Here is a 20,123-nt window from a genome sequence, read left to right on the forward strand (position 1 = left end):
TGGGAAGTCCTCACTGGTGCAAATTCAGAGACTGAGGGCGCATGAGGGACGGACACAGTGACAACAACATTCCTCACCACACTCTTCATCCCAGAAGAGTCAAAAAAAGCTGGATAACCAATATACAAACAAGGCTCCATGTCACCCCTTTGGACATGAGGAAGACACCCTGCCCTCTCTCCACGCCTGTCTGTAGATGCCATCCTTAATTCCAAACACATTCCAGCTCCATCCCCTCGACTCGAGCACGTGTCTGCTCCTGCATAATTCATTACATGACTCTCAATAATTTTCAGTCAAGGTTCAAGCAGGAATATGTCACACCAGGATTAGATTATTTATGAGCATAATGTTGGATTTAAGCCAATGACACACCAATAAATTTTATCTCCAAGCCTGGCATATCTCATGCTGTTTTCCCTGGCTCACAAACAAATAACGACGCCTGTCTCAGAATTACTCGCATTCAACTTAAATCAGATTTTTTTTTTTGTGGTTAGCTCTTATCTTGCTTGAAAAACTGATCATGTTGTTTCTTTCTTTCAGAGGCTGAAGTGTGGTTTTGCTTTCATTTCCCAAGTGTGTCCTGCACAGAGAACAAAGTCAGGTGTTCCAGAAGAAAAATCTGGAATAAGGAGCTGTTTGAGCCTCTTAAAAGATGAGGTTTTACTGTTTTCTAAAGACCAAAGACCTGTGTCACCCAGGAAAAACAGAGCCTGTACCAGCCAGCACTAACTGCCATTGAAAATAATCTAATTTTAGCACTACCCAAAATAAAAGAATAAATAATGTTTAATACATAATACATAAATGCACATTATATATACGCTTAATACATATATATGTTTAATACATAAATACAAATTATATATAAATGTCTATTAATATAAATATTGTTACATAAATAGGTATTGAGACAGAAAGGATTCTCTGAGCAATTCTAGGAGCAATTCTTCCCATCCAACCTCATGCAAACTTGGAACAACTGCACTGAAATCTCCACTATTTGTGTTCACATGTGGCAAAAGGTGCCCAAGCTCCCATGACACTCACATTCCAGTTGCAATGGAATAAAATGACCTTTAAGGTCCCTTCCAACCCAAACTATTCTGGAATTCTGAGATTCTATTCCAATTAAGCCCTCCACATTTCAGGAGTATTTCTGAGCCAGTATTTAAAAAGTTGGTGAAGATTTTTGTATCTTTGATCTGGAGCAAAGTTATCTAATGATACATTTTTTCAATAACTTCATCAGGTGAGAAAAACTCCTGAAAATCAGGAAAATCACTCTAAATTCTCCCAAACTCAATAACTCAGGAGCAAGCAATCCATATTTTTTAATATAGAACCCTCTTTGCTCAGTCTCACATGCCCAGATCTAAAATTTCTAGGCTGTGCCAGCAGCCTTGTGAAGATAAATCCATTAGGATCTGCTGACAACACTTTGTGGATGTCACAATATATCTCAAATTATCAAAACAGCACAATTTTCCCCCTCCAAAAACCCTCTTATATATATTTTTTTTTTGTGGCTGAACAGAATAAATCATCAGCACTCCATGTGTTTTATTCCATGTCACCACTCTCTTGTGCTTTACTAGCAGAAATCCAAGGATAAATCTGATGGCAAATGTGCCCATCCCAGCACATAAACAAACACATACACAAATATATCTCCTGCAAAGCAGCATCAATCTGATCAGGGCAGCCTCCAGTCATTAACAGGATAATTTACTTCTATTTCCAACTTAAACCAACTCAGAATGATGCCAAGCATATGTTCCTCCTGCTCATTGATATACTACTATTTATCACAGGCAAGGAATTACTTCTCTGCAAGGCTTTTGCAATTGCTCAAGGTGCTTGTGCTGCCTTTTTAGCATGGGAAATTAAAAAAAAAAAAAAAAAAAATTTTTAAAAATTAAAACCCTAAATAAATACAATATTACTAAATTTTCAAAATTAACATTTAGATAAATAAGAAAATAATTATCTTCTTCAAGAAAATTCCTGCTGTTGGAGATCACTGAGCCATATCCCAGAAGTCATGGAAATTAACTGTGTCTCTACTCTTTTCTGTGGCAATATCCCAGAATTAAAAGGTTGTTTTAAGGTGAATGATGCTGATTAAAAAGCTGCAATCTGACTTTTAAAAACGCCCAGATCTTCCCTAATGTGCAATAGCCACTCCAAGCAGCAATCCACACAAAGCTGAATTCTTCATTACCTCAAGAAACCTAAATTAACATAAAAAACTCCCTGATGGAGGAGCACAGAGATTGTGTTTGAAGGCCACATTACTTTAGTTTTCTGAAGGAAAAAGAGATGTGGCTCCTTTGAAAGCAAAGGATGTTTTGAAGGGTTGTGCTCATCAAGGACATCTTTCACTTTGTGTTAGGGATATTTTATTGTCCCTTATTAGTGTTTATAAATGTCAGGAAATGTCTTTGGTGAGGACTAAGCAGAGCTGTAGCATTTTGTTTTTATCAGGGTCTCCTTGCCTGGTGCTTTGCCCATTTACATTCCCACAAAGCTGATGCACAACTCCATCAAATCAGAGCAGCAGCATTTAAAGCACAATCCTCAGGATATTTCACAGGACAAGAGAAACTGAGCATTGAGATTTTTATTTCATAAGGTCCCAGAGTTAAGGGTTTTTCGGTGTTTATTACCTTATTGTACAACAGGTTCAGGGGTAAATTTTCAGTTCAGGGCTTTTCTGCTTAGGTTTTAAAATCTAAACAGAGAACATGCCCTGGCAATGATTTAAAACAAAACCCTAGAGGTTTGACCAGCAAACCAGAGCATCTCACTTCAGGCAAGGTTGTGAGGAAGAAGATGATCTGAGGAGAAGGATTTGGGGATGGTGGTGAAGGAAAAGTTGGACACACCCTGGCCATGAGTACTTGGAGCCCAGAGCCCCCCATGCCCTGGGCTGATCCCCCAATGTGGGCAGCAGGTAAGGGGGGGATTCTGCCCCTCTGCCCCTCTCAGGTGAGACCCCACCTGCAGAGCTACCTCTAGATCTGGGATCCAATATCAGGAGGATGTGGAGCTGCTGGAACAATCCAGAGGAATCCACAGAGATGCTCCAAGGGCTGAAGCCCCTCTGCTCTGGAGCCAGGCTGGGAGAGCTGGGGGTGCTCACCCTGGGGAAGAGAAGGATCCAGGGAGAGCTCAGAGCCCCTTCCAGGGCCTAAAGGGGCTCCAGGAGAGCTGGAGAGGGACTGGGGACAAGGGATGGAGGGACAGGACACAGGGAATGGCTTTAAACTGCCAGAGGGCAGGGATGGATGGGATATTGGGAAGGGATTGTTCCCTGTGAGGGTGGGGAGGCCCTGGCTGTGGTTTCCCAGAGAAGCTGTGGCTGCCTCTGGATCCCTGGAAGCGTCCAAGGCCAGGCTGGATAAGGCTTGGAGCAGCCTGGGATAGTGGAAGGTGTCCTTGCCCATGGCAGGGGGTGGGACTGGATGGTCTCTAAGGTCCCTTCCCACCCAAACCATTCCATGATTCCATATTTAGGCAGTGGCTTCAATTATGATGAACCAGGGCCACACAGCAGGGGTTGGGAACTGGGCCAAGTTTCAGACCTCTCAAAGAGGCAGCCAAAAGACAAAATCAGTGTCTGGAAGAGAGGAAAAAGGAAAATGGGAAATAAGGGTAGATTTCTTTAATAAACACCCTGGAAAGGTAAGAATGGCTCCACAGTTTGGTTTAGGGACAGAGCAGCCTCCCTTTAGGCCACTCCCTTTTGTTATGCCATGATTTCCAAAGCTTTTTCTCTCATTCCAGAGCTGCAGAAATGCTGTGTCCACTTTCTCATCACTATAAAACAGGCAAAAAACCAGGACAGCATTAATTCCTGAAAACAGGACAGCATTAACGCCCCAGAACTCTGCAAAGCCAGCCAATTAATACACTTCCTTCTCTTTTCCACATGCTGAAAGAGAATTAACACAAGAGACATGAACCCCTTCTGCAATACATTCCCTCTGGCTCTCAATTTTTCCACAATGTGATCCTTGCACCATGTGATGATATTGCTGTGGATGTTTCTCCTCCATTTGGGTCAGAGCAAACACGCCTGCTTCAACATCATCAGGTCTTACATTTTCTTCAGATAGAGATAAAACATCTTCTGATGTGTAGCATTGTTTTAAGGTTTCTTTTTTTTTCTTTCAAAAAAAATTGCTTGTTCTATTTTTACTGTCTACAGAAAAAAAAATAAGAAAGAAGGAAAGGGAAAATAAAAAGGTGCTTCTCTTGAGGGCCAAACTTTTGATCCCTGTGGTTTTCTTTTTCTGGTGAAAAATAGTCATTGAAAATTCAGCTGGACCAAAAGACTTCCTGACACTGGTCCTCCTCTGACACAGCCACCAGCAGCTGTTCCGGGGGGACAAAAAGAACCCTTGTATGGATTTATCTGTTCTTGAACCCATCACCCCACTTCCAAGGGAAATCATTTTCTTTTAGTTGAGAAGTTGCGCTAATGAGGCCTTTATCCACAGAAAGAGAATGGTTTGGGTTGGAGGGGCACTAAAGTTCATCCTGTTCCACTCCTTGTCATGGAAAGGGATAAATTCCACCACCCCCGGTGGCTCCAAGCCCCATCCTGTCACTGTCATATTTTCTGGAAAAATCCCTTTGCCCAGATTTCTTCTCCTGGGAAGCTGAAAAGCCTCAGAGAAAAATGAAAACAATAATTATCTTATTGCTTCTCCTGTGTTTTGCTGCTTTGGAATGTAGTTGGAGATTGTTTATCCAACAGGTGGTTGTTTGATTGGCTTAATGTGAATTGTTTTTATTTAATGACCAATCATGGTCAGGCTGTGTCGGACTCTGAGGAGTCCGCCATGAGTTTTTAGTTAGTATCTTGTTAAGCCTTCTGTAAGTATCCTTTCTCTATTCTTTAGTGTAGTTTTAGTATAGTATTCTTTGAGATAATATAATATAGTATAGTATAGTATAATATAATATAATATAATATAATATAATATAATATAATATAATATAATATAATATAATATAATATAATATAATATAATATAATATAATATTAGCCTTTTAAGAACATGGAGTCAGATTCTCAATTCCTCCTTTGTCCTGGGGACCCAGCAAATACCACACTGTCCAACCTTTATGGGAAGGAGCTGACACCCCCAAGGGAAGGAGGTGAAGCCCCCAAGAGCAGGCTGTGTTGGAGGAACTCTCTTTTCCAAGAGCCCCAAGGAACAGCTGAGACCTTGCTGGACAATCCTGGGGGACCCTGGTTGATTTTTTAAATAACCTTTGGAAGCAGTGGGAATGCAGTTGTGGCAGGACACAATAACTCACAATAGCTCACGCAAAACACAACAATAATCCATAACAATCCCATAATCCATGGAATAACTGGAATGTGCTGCTGTCTAGTAAGTGCAGAGCAGAAGGTGACCAGGCCTGGATGTGTCTGCCAGCTCCAAAATATCCATAATTAGACCTTATCAGTTCCTTAACATCCTATTTCTGCCTGCACTTTGTTTACATCAAGAAACCAATTATCGCATTACAAGCCAGTCTGTGTCAAGCAAATACAGCTCAATGTGCTCCTACATTCTAAAAGTGTTGTAATTACAAATCTGAGCTGTTGCCAGATTTCACTGGAGGTAAATAAGAGCCCTTCTATGCACACACCATATGCACAATGCTTCCTCTTGGAGAAATCAGGTGACATAGAAATCCTAGGGAATACAGAGGTGCTCTGGGATTAACTGGAGTCTTGCAGCAGCAGCTGATAAGGAAAAGGACTGCTTAAAATTCAACAGAAACCTGATCAGAAACATCTCTGAGCATAATTTACCTGCCTATGGCAGGGGGTTGCAATGAGATCTTTAAGGTCCCTTCCAGCCCAAACCACTCCGTGACGTTATCATAATGCAAAAGTGCATTTAAATGTGTTTAAAATATGCAAGAGTTACAATGGTGCTGAGGAAAAGACTAATTTCTTGAAGTTGTGAATGTTCTGGAGCTTTCAGGCATTTGGGGTTTTTTTACCCCTGGGAAATAAGTTGAATTTAAACCCTAAACTGCTTCTTGTCAAAATATTATCATCCGCCCTTATATATATATTTGGATTTTGAGTTTTGATTAGGTTTGGGGTCAAAATCAGTCTCTTAAGACAAGGAATTTTTAACTGAATATATCCATGGGCACAAAACTTCCAAGAAAACTTTCTGGACGGGCATTTATAAAGGGCTTCTACTTTATCACTCATAACACAAACATGTAACATTGAGTTCCACTTGTTCCATGGAAACACAGAAAGCCAGGATGGTTGGGGTTGGAAGGAGATCACCCAGTTCCAACCCCTGCCACTGTCTCAGGTAGCTCCAAGCCCCATCCAGCCTGGTCTTGAACACCTCCAGGGATGGGGAGTCCACAACTTCTCTGAGCAGCAGTCAAGGAATTTGGGAATAAGGAATTTTTGACACAGCATTCCAGTGTCTCCAGTCAGGCTGTGCATGTGCACATCATGTTCCCTTTGTGCTTTAATCATAGCTGGGAGCTGGATTACGAGGTCACAGGATGGGGAGCATGAAGAGATTTCCATTAAAGAACTACCCTCACCCTTGAAACGTGGCTTTTTTCCCCCACTGCAGAAACAAGGACACATTTCTTTATCCTGCTGAAAAATAGGTGCACCTCCAGCAGCTGGGTGATGCTGAACGGACAACAGGAGAGCCTCGAGATAATTTAAATAATCCTTTGAAACCTGTGAGGTTCTGCTGTAGATGGGAAAGCTGCAGGAACAATGCCCTGAGTACATTCACCCTGTCCCTTGATCCAAACAAGCAGTCACACCATCATGTGAATAATGCACCATTAGGAAAAGCATCTTGAGGAGGTTTTGCAGGAGGGGGAGCTGTGGAATGAAATCCAGCTGCGTTTTGCAGCAGGTAGAAGGCTCAGTGTTTACAGCCCTGCATTATATTTCATTCTGCTGGTTTATTGGTGCATCTAAAGCTATCCAAGCAAGAGGAAAATTCACTGCAAATTGGCTTCTCTACACAACCAACTTTTGGGTTTTGCAGATCTTTTTAAGCAATCACAGGATGGGTCAGGTTGGAAGGGAGCACAGTGGGGTCATCTGGTCCAAATCCCTGCTCCAGCAGGGTCATCCCAGAGCACAGGGCACAGGATTGTGTCCAATGGGTCCGGAATAACCCCAGTGAAGGAGACTGGGATAATTCCAGTGAGGGAGACTGGGATAACCCCAGTGAGGGAAACTGGGGTAATCCCAGTGACAGAGACTGGGATAACCCCAGTGAAGGAGACTGGAATGACCCCAGTGAGGGAAACTGGGGTAATCCCAGTGAGGGAGACTGGGATAATCCCAGTGAGGGAAACTGGGGTAATCCCAGTGAGGGAGACTGGGATAATCCCAGTGAGGGAGACTGGGATAATCCCAGTGAGTGAAACTGAGATAATTCCAGTGAGGGAGATTGGGATAACCCCAGTGAGGGAGATTGGGATAACCCCAGTGAGGGAAACTGGGGTAATCCCAGTGAGGGAGACTGGGATAATCCCAGTGAGGGAGAGTGGGATAACCCCAGTGAGGGACAATCAACACCCTCTCTAGGCAGAAAGAAGGATCTCTTCTAATCCTGCTCTTCCCTGTGAATCCCAAGGATTAAAGGATCTTTCTGGAAGAGGGGTATGAAAATCCTGTCTTGGTGAGATGGAGTCAGAAATTCAACTGGCTCGGGCTCTCTCCTGAGTTTACAGAGTCCCAAAATACAAAGAACTTGCAGTCAACAGGATCACACATGGATAGGATGAGTAATAATCCCAGGAGAGGAATTCCTAACTGATCGTTTTCTTCTTCTAGTGCTTGTTTTAGAATCAGAGAATCCTGGAATGGTTTCATTTGGAAGGGACCTTAAAGCTCATCCAGCTCCATGGGCAGGGACACCTCCCACTACTCCAGGTCGCTCCAAGCCCCATCCAACCTGGCCTTTCATTCCCATTCACATGGATTGGAGGGAGGAAAATGAACTGCAGATCCCTTTTCCCAATCCCATCTCCCCCAGACTGGGATGCCAGCACCAACAAATGCCAGGGATTGTCACCAGAGCTGTGTTTGTGCACTATTCCAGTGCAGGTCTAATAGCAAAAATCAGGATGTGGAAGCTTTCTGTTCCTTCACAGCACAGATGGCACCAGCCTGAGCTTTCACCACTTCACTGTGTGCAATCACAGCCTAGTGGAAAATCTAGGGCAAGTGAAAAACTATGGAAGTTCCCAGCATTGATGGGAATGTTACAGAGTTCCTCAGGAATGCTTCAAAGTGTGCTGTTTAATAAGATTTTACATTTTTCCAATTAAATTCTCTTGCTTTCTGTGATTTTTTGCAAATTGTATACAACAATAGAACCAACACCCATCACAAACACTGGAAATCTGATCTGATCGTGACACAGAAAATAAAAACAATTTTTAAAAAAAAGGAGCTTATTTTTTTAAAGAAAATATCTAAACAGCACAGACTGCATCAATATCAGACTGTACCAGAACCCTCTGACCCTCCCTGCTGTAAGAAATTCAAAAAGAATCTCTAAATCCATCTCAGCCTTGGAGATTAAAAGGTTAAAATCATTTTCTGTTTGCTCCAAAAGAAAATTATGAAACAATCACTCATTCCACCACTCCAATAATGTGTTTATGTTCCCAAAATCCACAAAGAAGGAGACTGACAGAAAGGATTGGAGGAACTCTGAAGAGAAGTTGAATAAATCATGTTGGAAACTGAAGGGTGACACCCACAAACCATTTCTCCTCTTCATCCATGAAACTACACCAACATTAATTCCACAGGAAAGATGACACTCACCAAGATTTTTTGCTATCATCAATTTAAAAGATCATTTTGGGAGTATTAAATTAATGTATAAAGGAGTGATTTAATATTTACTTCAGCATCACAGAAAGAGAAATATTTAATAGAATATAATACATTTCCTAAGGCATTTTGGACCATCTTGCACATGTTAGTAGAGAAATATATCCTTTGTAAACAACTTAGTTGTATCAAAACAGCATTAGGAAATTTTTCATTCTCTGTAGCAATTAATTTTAATAATAACTGCCATAGAAATCCACTTTTTTTCTTCCCAGCAAATCCCAAAGGCTTGCCTTAAGGACAAACATCAGCCCATCCCAAAAAGAGAGCTCTGACAATTCCCAGGTTTGGGTAAAGTCCAGATCCTGGTTGGAAAGGGTGATTTTGATCCATTTTAGGATATTTATTACTTCCAGCAGTAATTAATTTCTCTGAAGAAACACCTTTTCAAGTCTTCAAAACAGGCTCAAAGAATGACATTTTCATAGAAAAGAGACAGATAAAGAGAAACCAAACTTTTTCATTTTTCCAGCTGGCCCCTTCTCCAGCTCTGATGGCTCCTGACAGGAATTCCACAGGAATTCACAAGGTCAGGCAGAAACCAGCAGGTTTGGTTTGGTTTGGGGCATGTAAAAGGTAAAAACCTTCCAAGTCCAGGAGATCCCAAACAGCTGGAGTTCCTTGCATGGCTTAAAGTGGGGAGAATCATAGATCATCTTCAGAATTTTGTTTAAACTAATGAATGAATGATATTAGAGAAATTATCATACATTTAAAAAGGCATTATTTTGGATTTTTTAGGGAACATTTGGATTTTTTAGTATTTGCATTTACATTTTCTGTTTGTATAACTAAGAAAAAACATTTTTAGTGTATTTCTTTCTAAGAAAAACATTTTTAGTGTATTTCTTTATATGGAAATGACATATAAAGGACATCTCCAAAATGTCAAATGGCTTTAGCTAGTGTCAGTGATTGGAAAATGGCAGGAGCAGCCCAGGTTCTGAAACTCAAAGGAGTCAGGCTGAAATTAAGAAATTTGGAATGCAGCAACACCGCAGAGTTTTGAGCTTTTATTTTCAAACTGATGCCTTACCAAACAGAGCCATCTGTGTTCCCTCTGGGAAAGGTTCAACCATTCTGTTCCCATTGACATGATGTTTATCTAGAAGGGGGGAAAAAAAACCAAGTTAAAATGTGATAGAGTATTTGCTTTGCATAAAAATCAATTGTTTATTTCTCACAGATCCATTGAAACCTGAACAATTCCTATGGGCAGGGACAACTTCCACAACTTCCAACTATCCCAGGTTGATCCAAGCCCGTCCAGTCTGGCCTTGGACACTTTCAGGGATGCAGGGGCAGCCACAGCTTCTCTGGAAAGCCTTTTCCAGGGCCTTCCCACCCTCAAAAGGAACAATTCCTTCCCAATATCCCATCCAACCCTGCCCTCTTGTAGTTCAAAACCTTTTCACTGCCATCCCCACATTGATTTTTTGCTGCTAAGGCACATTTTAAACAACAGCGGCAAGAAACGCAACTGTCCGAATTCAAAATACAACTTTCTGTTCACAAAACATTTCCCAGGGAGAAAATCAAGATGTTTTCTCAATGCAGGCACTGTTTTAATTCCTTTAGTCCTGTTGCTGGTGAGGAATAAACCAGGTCAGATAAGGAATGTGGGCTCACTTGTGAATTCTCTGGAAACAACATTTCTCATTAGCGGGGAGGCACATTCCTAATCCCAGCTGGCATCCAGCATTTACCAACAGTCGGTGAGAAAGGAAAATCAGGGTCATCTGCAAGTGGAGCAAGAGGTGCCACGAGTCAATTGGTGGCATTTAGGAAAATTGATTGTCCTGTGCCACGGGAGAGAAGCTTTGGGAAGAAAATTGTTGGGAAGCTCCAGAGTGGGAGTAACACGACCAAGGTTTCAACCTCGTTAGCTGTAGCTGCTATTCCCAACATGATCTACAGCCACGGGAGAGGAGTGAACAGTCAGAAAAATTACAGAACATCTTGTAAGATCAAATAAACTAACCCTGCCCTCGCCCTGATAGCTGCCTTCATTTACAGAGTGAGTGACATCCATGATGTATGAAGCAGTTATCATTTCAAATGGCCAGGCTTTCAATATATTAAAATTAAAATTAAACTTTCAGAGGTGAGACAGGCTTGAATGAAAGTAATATTTTCAGAGTTCCCAAGTTGTCTCTCAATGTCTTCATACTTTAATTTCTAAGATCTCAGCCAGATAAAATGATTCATTTTCCTGTCATTCATACTTTGGCTCACTATTTTTTCCAGTATTTCCTGAACAGATGCATTAAATAGTAAAAAATAAATCCAAAACCCCCCAAATTTAAACGGGCCTTAACAAAATACACATTCAACCTTAGGCAGAAAGTAACAACACCTAAATAGCAATGTATAAGTAACAACAACTCTGCCCAAGGAGAAGAAAAGAATGTCCCACTTTAGGGCTTTTTACTGAACAGTTTTCCATGTGAAAATATTTTCATTCTCACCTACAAATTGGATTAACTAACTCCAGAAAATCAGGAATAGTTTGGCCCCACAGAATTGGTAAAAAAAACAGGACTATCACCGCATCTTGCCAACAGAAAGAATAAATTACTTTTCCAAGCTCATTGTCATTCCAGAGACAAGGGATTGCAGTAAGTAGGATAAAACCTGGTGTTACAGAGCCATGGAGAGATTTCCAATGAGCACTGGACTGGCTGTGAGTTCATTTCAGATTTCTGGGGCTGAAAACAGCACATTCCACCCAAATACTGTCAATTTATGGAGGCAATTCATTAATGGGTGCAGAAAAGCTGAATTAGAAGGACATGGATCATCAAATCCCAGAATGGTTTGGTCGGAAGGGACATTAAAGTTCATCCAGTCCCATCTCCTGCCATGGGTAGGGGCACCTTCCACTATCCCAGGCTGCTCCAAGCCCTGTCCAAGCTGGCCTGGAACACTTCCAGAGATGTCTCTATATCACTTTTTGTTTAATCTCCTTGATCCTCATGGTTCCCAAGTAAAGTTAAAGAATAGATTCTTACTTTTATTTCATTGATATTCACGCAGTCCGAATTTTCATAAACATAAATTCATGAATAACAACAACCTCTCAAAACTTCCAAATGCTGCTCCATCATCAACTGCCAAAACTCTAAATTTTCCAAGCTAAGAAAGAGAACTCCTGTGAAACACTGATGAAAAGAACCAGTAGGAGCTGAAAGCAGCACAGATCCTGGAGGACTTGACATTCAGTTTCAGCTTCAGGCAAAGTCTGCTTCAGACAGGTGCAGTGTCTGCCCTGTGCTCCTCAGAATATCTTGATTTTAACAGAAATAATCTTTCACAGATCCAAAATACATGGAAAGATAATCAAAAGTTGCTAAACAGATCCTCAGTATTTCTTAGGCATTGCTCAGTTTTTGTGCCTGTCACTGGATGGTTTCTAACATGGTCCTACAGCAGCCCTTGGCTAAAGAGTCACTGACTGCCGGTGAAGTTCTGTCCACACATGGATTATCACAGAATCATGGAATGGTTTGGGAAGGAACCTTAAAGACCATCTAACCATCTAAAAAATCCAACCCCTGGCATGGGCAGGGACACCTTCCACTGTCCCAGGCTGCTCCAAGCCCCATCCAGCCTGGCCTTGGATACTTCCAGGGATCCAGGGGCAGCCACAGCTTCTCTGGGCACCCTGTGCCAGGGCCTCAGCACCCTCACAGCCAACTATTCCTTCCCAATATCCCACCTATCCCTGCCCTCTGGCAGTGTGCAGCCATTCCCTGTGTCCTGTCCCTCCATCCCTTGTCCCCAGTCCCTCTCCAGCTCCCCTGGAGCCCCTTTAGGCCCTGGAAGGGGCTCTGAGCTCTCCCTGGATCCTTCTCCTCTCCAGGTGAGCACCCCCAGCTCTCCCAGCCTGACTCCAGAGCAGAGGGGCTCCAGCCCTTGGAGCATCTCCATGGATTCCTCTGGACTCTCTCCAGCAGCTCCACATCCTCCTGATATTGGATCCCAGATCTGGAAGCAGCTCAGCAAACAGGGTTTCATGAGGCCAAGCAGAACCATCTCCCTCCCTGCTGCCCTTACAATGAGTCTGTATCACTAAACCACTCAAACAGACAAGTTCTTATCTACAAACTATCCAAAAGTTAATTAACCTGGCTGAAATCACGTTTGATCCTATCCCAGCAATTTATCAGCGTGGGCAATCGAGTTCCAATGCCCAGACCTGTTTCTCTGGCACATTTTAATTTGTTAGGATGCATTTTATTTATCCTCCCTGTTCCATGGGTTGATGTTATCACACCCATGATGGATAAATTGAACAATGAAATATGTTCAAACACGAAAGTTCTGTAAAAAATATTTCCTTTCAAACTAGCCTGACTTAGGTTCCAAACAGACTTACAAGTCCAGGGAAATTTAAAGAACTCAGGGTTAAGATACCCCCAATCATTTAATGAACATCACTTCTCTTTTTGTGGACCCAAATGAAGATGCTTAAAAAAGGTTTGGATTCAGAGAATGCTTATCCAGCAGTGAATGAAAATCAGGAATTTTCTGGTCTCAAAATATTCAATCTCTAGCAATCACAGCAAAGATTTGAGAACATTTAAATTCTATTAACAAGAGATTCATATGTTCTTCATATTTGTCTTTTGATTTTTTTTTAAGCCATTAGGGAATATTTAGATTACATATCCAAACTTGTTTCATCAGAGCAGCCAGAAAGTTATTATTTTTAAATGAAAACTGAGATTCTCGCATAATCAAATTAATCCAGGAGTAGGGGTCATATTTATACGCAAGGACTGTTAATTTTCCATGGTAAGTACAGCCAGGAATTGAATTGAAAATAGCTGATTAACCAATTACCAGAAGCCTCCTCCATCTTCTAAAGCACAGTCACAATGGGAACAGGGGAGAGGAGGAGGAAAAGGGAAAAGCAGGGATGGGAACATCCCAAAGCAAATCAACTGTTACTTGAAGGACTCCCTTCCCCTTTCTTTTTTGCCTTTTCTTACATTTTTCCTACATTTCCTGTCACACCACCAAGGTGGAGGATTTGGGCTACAGGGGGGTTGGGAATCTGGGAGAAAAAACAGATCAGGGAACATAAGAATTTTCTTAAGCAGTTATAAAAGGATCTCACAGGTTACAATTTCCAAAAATGGAATATACAGCATAATATAACTTAATTATATTTCACTCACTTGCTTTAGGAAATAGGAATCTGACCTTGGTTTGTGCCTGTGTCTGAGTAAATTAACTGATTCTAGGAACTTCAGGGCTCCAGAATCTCTGTTCACTTTTCACTTGTGAAAGCCACAACTGGCCAATACTTCTATAAAATAGATCATTCATTTATAGGCCTAGATACCTTCAGGCCTGATTTTTTAAACCTCAGGATGCTTATTTATTTTTTCACTGTTTCCTAACCCAAGAGATATTTCCTTAAAGAAATGGTTTGTTTCTCTAAAAAGGTACCTGATGTGTGTGCCAAGAGAAGTCACACCTGTCTCATGTACCAAATTCTGCCAAGAATGAGGATTTGGTAAATTGTGCAAGGATGGGATTGTTCCCAATCCTCACTAATCAGAGAGTAAAATAATTCATTTTATTTATATCCATCCCTCTCCCAAGTTCTCCTGGACACCAGAAAATGCTTTTGGGATGGTTTTCAAAGAACAGAGGGAAAGTTTGGCTGCTAAAGAGAAAGATTGAAGGAAGTGCTTCTGAAGGAATAGGATTTACTTGCTAAATGCCCCCTTTTCCAACCTAAACTCAAGACCCTTCCATTTTAACTTGTTTCTGAAGGAGGAATTCAGATTTCAAATTCTAGGATTTCAAAAACTACAAAAAAAAAAAAAAAAAAAAAAAAAAAAAAAAAAAGGGGGGAAAAAAAGCAGGTAATCAGAGATTCACCAGGGCTCTTGAGAGAGAGGCACACAAGGGAGAGGGCTGCTCTCCTTGAGTGGGATGAGATTTTTGATTTATGGCAGAATTTCGTCCATAAATCCTTCCTAGCTGGTGATGAAACAGAAGCTCTTCTTTCTTTTCAGGTCTAGTTCAACGAGCAGAACTGTCAGTTCTAAAAGCTCCTGTGCAATAAGAAAAGCTCCTGTCATCTCAGATGAACTCTCAAGTGTCACAGTTCAAACCCCTTTGTCTCCCAAAGGATATTTTCAGCACAGAGACACCCATCCCCAATCTTGGTCATTTATGTCTCCACCTCTGATGAGTCTTTTGGATCCTCAGCATTGGCAAAGAGATGGCGAACAGGATCTGCTGGTTTTCTTTCACCTCTCACTTCTCCAGTTCCATCCTCTCCATCAGGAGAGATCTGCTCATGACAAATTAAAAGGAGAGGTGGCTATGTCACAGCAATTCAACAATCTGAATTTTAATTTTTTTTGATTATTTGACCCACAACTCTTTGTAGTATTGTGGTGCTGTCCTGACATGAGGGATCCTAGCTATTATTTAAAAAAACCTGATGTCACTCAATGGAACATTTTCACAAATGTTGAAAAATATGTAAGTTTATTTATCAAAACAGATCAGGAAAGGAAGAGTGGCAGCTGAAACCAGCTTGGAAATGTATTCTGGAGATGATGTCCCACAATGTGACACGCTGTGCTCTCTGCATCCAGGCCATCAAACAGATTGGGACACGGGAACTGACTGATGGCACAGAATGTGATGTGTCCTAGCACAGAGTGTCAGCTCAGCCTCCAAAACACATGGGCCCCTCAGAAAACAGAGGTGCTGCTAAATGAACAAAGGCCAGAAATCACACACTGGGTTTGTTCTGCAGCTCCTGCCAGGAAATGGACCAGGAGCGACAGGAAAATGACATTTTGGACTGAAAATTAATACATTTCTTAAAGAGAGTGGTGGAGGTGCAGAGGAGGAGAAATAGTGATTGTGAAATTCCCAATCCCCTGGGGTAGAGGTTCTGGGGGAATGAATTCATGGCAGCTGGGACAGAGGAATGGGGTGTGACAGTAAAACATGAGGATCAGGGATATATTAGGGGATAAATAAAGGAAAGTGTCCTGTAAAGTACAGTAACACTTCCTGCTGCTGAGGAGTCAAGGTCACAAACCACGGAGGGGCTGAGGGAGCTGGGAAGGGGCTCAGCCTGGAGAAAAGGAGGCTCAGGGGGGACCTTGTGGCTCTGCACAACTCCTGACAGGAGGGGACAGCCAGGGGGGTCAGGCTCTGCTCCCAGGGAACAGGGGCAGGAGGAGAGGGAACAGCCTCAAGTTGTGCCAGGGAAGGTTCAGGTTGGATATTGGGAACAATTCCTGACTGAAAAAGTGCTGTCCAACCCTGGAAAAGCTGCCCAGGAGAGGGGTGGATCCCCTTCCCTGGAGGGATTTAAAAGCCCCTTGGATGTGGCACTTGGGGACATGGATCAGTGGTGGCCGTGGCACTCAGGAATGGTTGAACTCAGTAATCTCTGAGGGCTTTTCCAACCCAAACAATTCTGGGATTGTGAGATTATGTGACCCATCACAGCCTGATTGTGACCATACATTCTATTTTGTCTGCTCTCTGACTCTATAGATGCTAAACTTTGCAGGTCTGGAGTACAACAATTAAGGCTAAAATAAATGTTCTTAAACTTTGACCCGTTGGCCAACTTGGACACTTGGCTTTCATCTTCCACGCTGGATATCTGCATCTGAGTATTCAGTCTTGAATCCTCCTGTACTCTGGAAAGAGTGAGACATTTGTGTGGTGATTCATTTGGCATACTGTTTTCTTCAGGATAAAACCAATCATACTTAAAAATGTCACTTTCTGAGCACTGATTATAAGGAAAGTAGTGACAAACTTGGATGAATTCCACCTATAACCCTGCAGCAATATCACAGAGATTCAGGATCTGTTCAGGGGAAGGATTAGATGTACCTGTGTGTACATAAATATTTATTAAAATATTGCCTTGACACTGATAGAGATTATGGGTTATGAACCAGAACAAACGTTAACAGTAAAATACATGATCAAAACAGCAAAGGAAACAATGGCAGAGGAAAATAATGACACCAACCAAAAGGAATCTCAGATTGTGTAAGAATCCTGTCTAGAAGGGCTGCCAAATCAGAAAGATAACATAGACAGATATATGAGATACACAAAGACAAAGTAATCAACTCTTGTGGTATTTTTGAGACTGTGACATCATTTCATTTCCCAAAAGCCTAGCTCATGGAGTTCTGTCATAACACAATGAGCAATTCTCATTTTTAAAACTTATTCTTTTTAATCTCCCAGAGAAGATGTGGCTGCCCCATCCCTGGAAGTGCCCAAGGCCAGGTTGGATGGGGTAACACAAAAGAAAATAATAAAAATACAGACACCTTCCACTATCCCAGGTTGCTCCAAGCCCTGTCCAGACTGGCCTTGGACATTTCAGGGATGGGAAGTCTAAAACTTCCTAAAATATAAAACTAAAAAGAAAATAGAAGAGCCTTAAAGCTGAAGCAGGACCTATCATTGAGGTATCCACATACCACAGACTATCCAGGCCATCTCTGCCATTCCTGCTTTTCACGGAGCCTCTTATTAGCACAGGAACCGAATGAAGATGATAAAACACAACTGGATTTACTTCACAATTACAGACAACACCTCTCAAAACCCCACTTGAAACCCTTATATTAACCAGCTTGGGTAAGAATGGCATCAGACAGGCTGGAAAACCAAGAGACCCAAACAAAGGATGGTGATAAACAGAGCGTGAGGGAGCTGGAGGAGATGTCCAGTGGGGTGTGGCGAGAAGGGTTGTTAAGCCTGGGTTTATTTAGCAGCTTTATTAATGATCCCAACCAAGGGGTGAAAAGCACATGAATAAAACATGGCCTGGATGCTCATCTGGAACATGGTGTGTGCACCGTGAAAAATGGGAAGCAGCACAAAGCCCTGGGCAGGAATTCCAGAAAGGAGCATGGAGAGAGGCAAAGCAGCTCCAGGAACACTCTGTTCTCCTGCTATGGAATATGAGTTTGCATCCCATAATTATTGAGGAAAAGACTGTCTACAAAGGGCAGGAACAACCTGAGGGGAGGCCTGAAAATTCATGGGAGAAATAAACTTTTATAAACTCTGGAAAGCCACGGGCTGGGGTCTGATCTCTGCTGGTCAGTGAATTCCTGGCACTGCTCAGTTCAGCATCCCCTCACTTGGGAATTAGCACCAGAAATGCCAAATTCTAGGGAAGCCTCTGCAATGCAAAACAGTGCAGACCTAAAAAATCCCCTCCCAACTGCCTTTAATCCTGTTGTTTATTAACAATTTCCTTTTACAATCCTAATCCTTCCCCTGAACAGATCCTGAATCTCTGTGATATTGCTGCAGGGTTATAGGTGGAATTCATCCAAGTTTGTCACTACTTTCCTTATAATCAGTGCTCAGAAAGTGACATTTTTAAGTATGATTGGTTTTATCCTGAAGAAAACAGTACGCCAAATGAATCACCACATAAATACCTCATTCTTTCCAGAGTACAAGAGGTTAATATTTCCTCCTAAGTGTGACTTTGGATTTAGACTGCTCCCTTTCTGAGGGCTCACCCTGAGAGCAGTTAAGTCTTGTGGCATGTAACACCGATGAGTTGCTATTGATTTTTATGTCCATGGCTTCTCAAAATGAGGCTCAAGATAATTTTTGCTGGACATTCACACTCATATTCAAAGTGGGAAAAGACCTTTGAAATTTGTGGCTAGCTGGGAATTTGTAGACAAAGTGCAGAGCCGTGTTGTTTCAAATCTTTAATTACATACATGGAGATTGGAACTGGACCATCTTCTAAGTCCTTTCCAAACCAAACCCTTCTGGGATTCTGCAATGCTATGATATTGAAACTTTACAACATCCCAGAAAGGTACTTTTGGGCAGATTATCCCAGTAAGAAAATGACAGGGTAAAGAACCTCACAACACCATTGGTAAAACATGTCTTGATTCATAAGGCCCTTATTCCAAAGGGTTTGTCCAACTCCCTCTTCAGCTACTTGGAAAAATGTGTTTACTGGGCTAATAAAACCCAGTGGAGGGAATTCAAGAGTCACTCTCTATTAATGAGTTAACATCACTCAGTCACCTACAATTTAATTTTTCTGAGGCCCTGAGATTTTAATTTGGGTAATACTTCTATTAATTACAATGTCTAATAACAATGTCAACTTCAGACATCTGTTAAAAACATGTAATGTTAATTTATTGGAAAATCTCCAGCAGTGCTCAATTAAAATGTTCCCCAGTTAAGGCAATGCATATGATTTGTCATGAAAAGCAAAACGGGATAGAGTTAATAAAAATAACAGCAAATTCAAAACAATAAGTTTTGAGTTGCAGATTGACCAAATTCAAGACGCAAAACTTTTTATTAGGTGGCAGAGCCAGAGTTTTTGGAATCTGGATATTCTCACACTGTCTGGGGAGCCTTGCTCTAAATTAGCACCTACAGGAAATATTTAATGGAATTGTGGAATGGTTTGGGTTGGAAGGGACCCTTAAAGTTCATCCTCTTCCACTCTCTGCCATCGGCAGGAACACCTTCCACAATCCCAGGCTGATCCAAGCCCTGTCCAGCCTGGCCTTGGACACTTCCAGGGATCCAGGGGCAGCCACAGCTTCTCTGAGAATTCTATTCCAGGGCCTCCCCAACCTCACAGGGAACAATTCCTTCCCAATATCCCATCTATCCCTGCCCTCTGCCAGTAGGAAGCCCTTCTCCATGCTCTTGTGAACATTCCATGTCCACCTTTCTTTTAGGCTCCCCCCAGGTACTGGAAGGGGCTGCAATTAGGCCACTCTGAAGCTTCTCTTTTCCAGGCTGAACAATCCCAACTCCCTCAATCTTTTTTTCCACTGAACATTGCAGAAAATATGTATTAACCGTCCCTTATCAGATTTTTCCTGCTGCAATTTCAGTTTTCTATCACCAGACATTTTTCTGGTTCTTTAAAATATTTAGATTCACTGAGGCCTGTATTTGCCAGGGGGGGTTTTGCCATTTTTAAATGGACTTCGTAACAGAAATAAACTGAGATGTGAAACACCCAACCCTTTCCATCCCATTATCATTCCCTCCCCACACATCTCCACCACTCCATCCACCCGGATTCACAAATCCACAAATCCACGTCAGCGATGCCCAGCCCTGTTTTAGCCACACATCCCAATTCCCACCATCCCTTAAA

The 20,123-nt window shown here is 41.9% G+C and overlaps 1 protein-coding gene across 2 annotated transcripts in view; it reads right to left on the bottom strand.

The window, feature by feature from the left end:
- MSRA (methionine sulfoxide reductase A) overlaps window positions 1–20,123 on the bottom strand; it is a 241,008-nt gene that overhangs the window by 142,625 nt on the left and 78,260 nt on the right. For both annotated transcript variants that reach the window (XM_059469332.1, XM_059469333.1), the window contains exon 2: window positions 9,975–10,043. In XM_059469332.1, coding sequence (XP_059325315.1) covers window positions 9,975–10,043 — 69 coding nt within the window. The remainder of the gene's footprint in view (window positions 1–9,974; window positions 10,044–20,123) is intronic.

This window comes from Ammospiza nelsoni, chromosome 3 (genome assembly GCF_027579445.1).
Source record: "Ammospiza nelsoni isolate bAmmNel1 chromosome 3, bAmmNel1.pri, whole genome shotgun sequence".
Lineage (NCBI taxonomy): Eukaryota > Metazoa > Chordata > Aves > Passeriformes > Passerellidae > Ammospiza > Ammospiza nelsoni.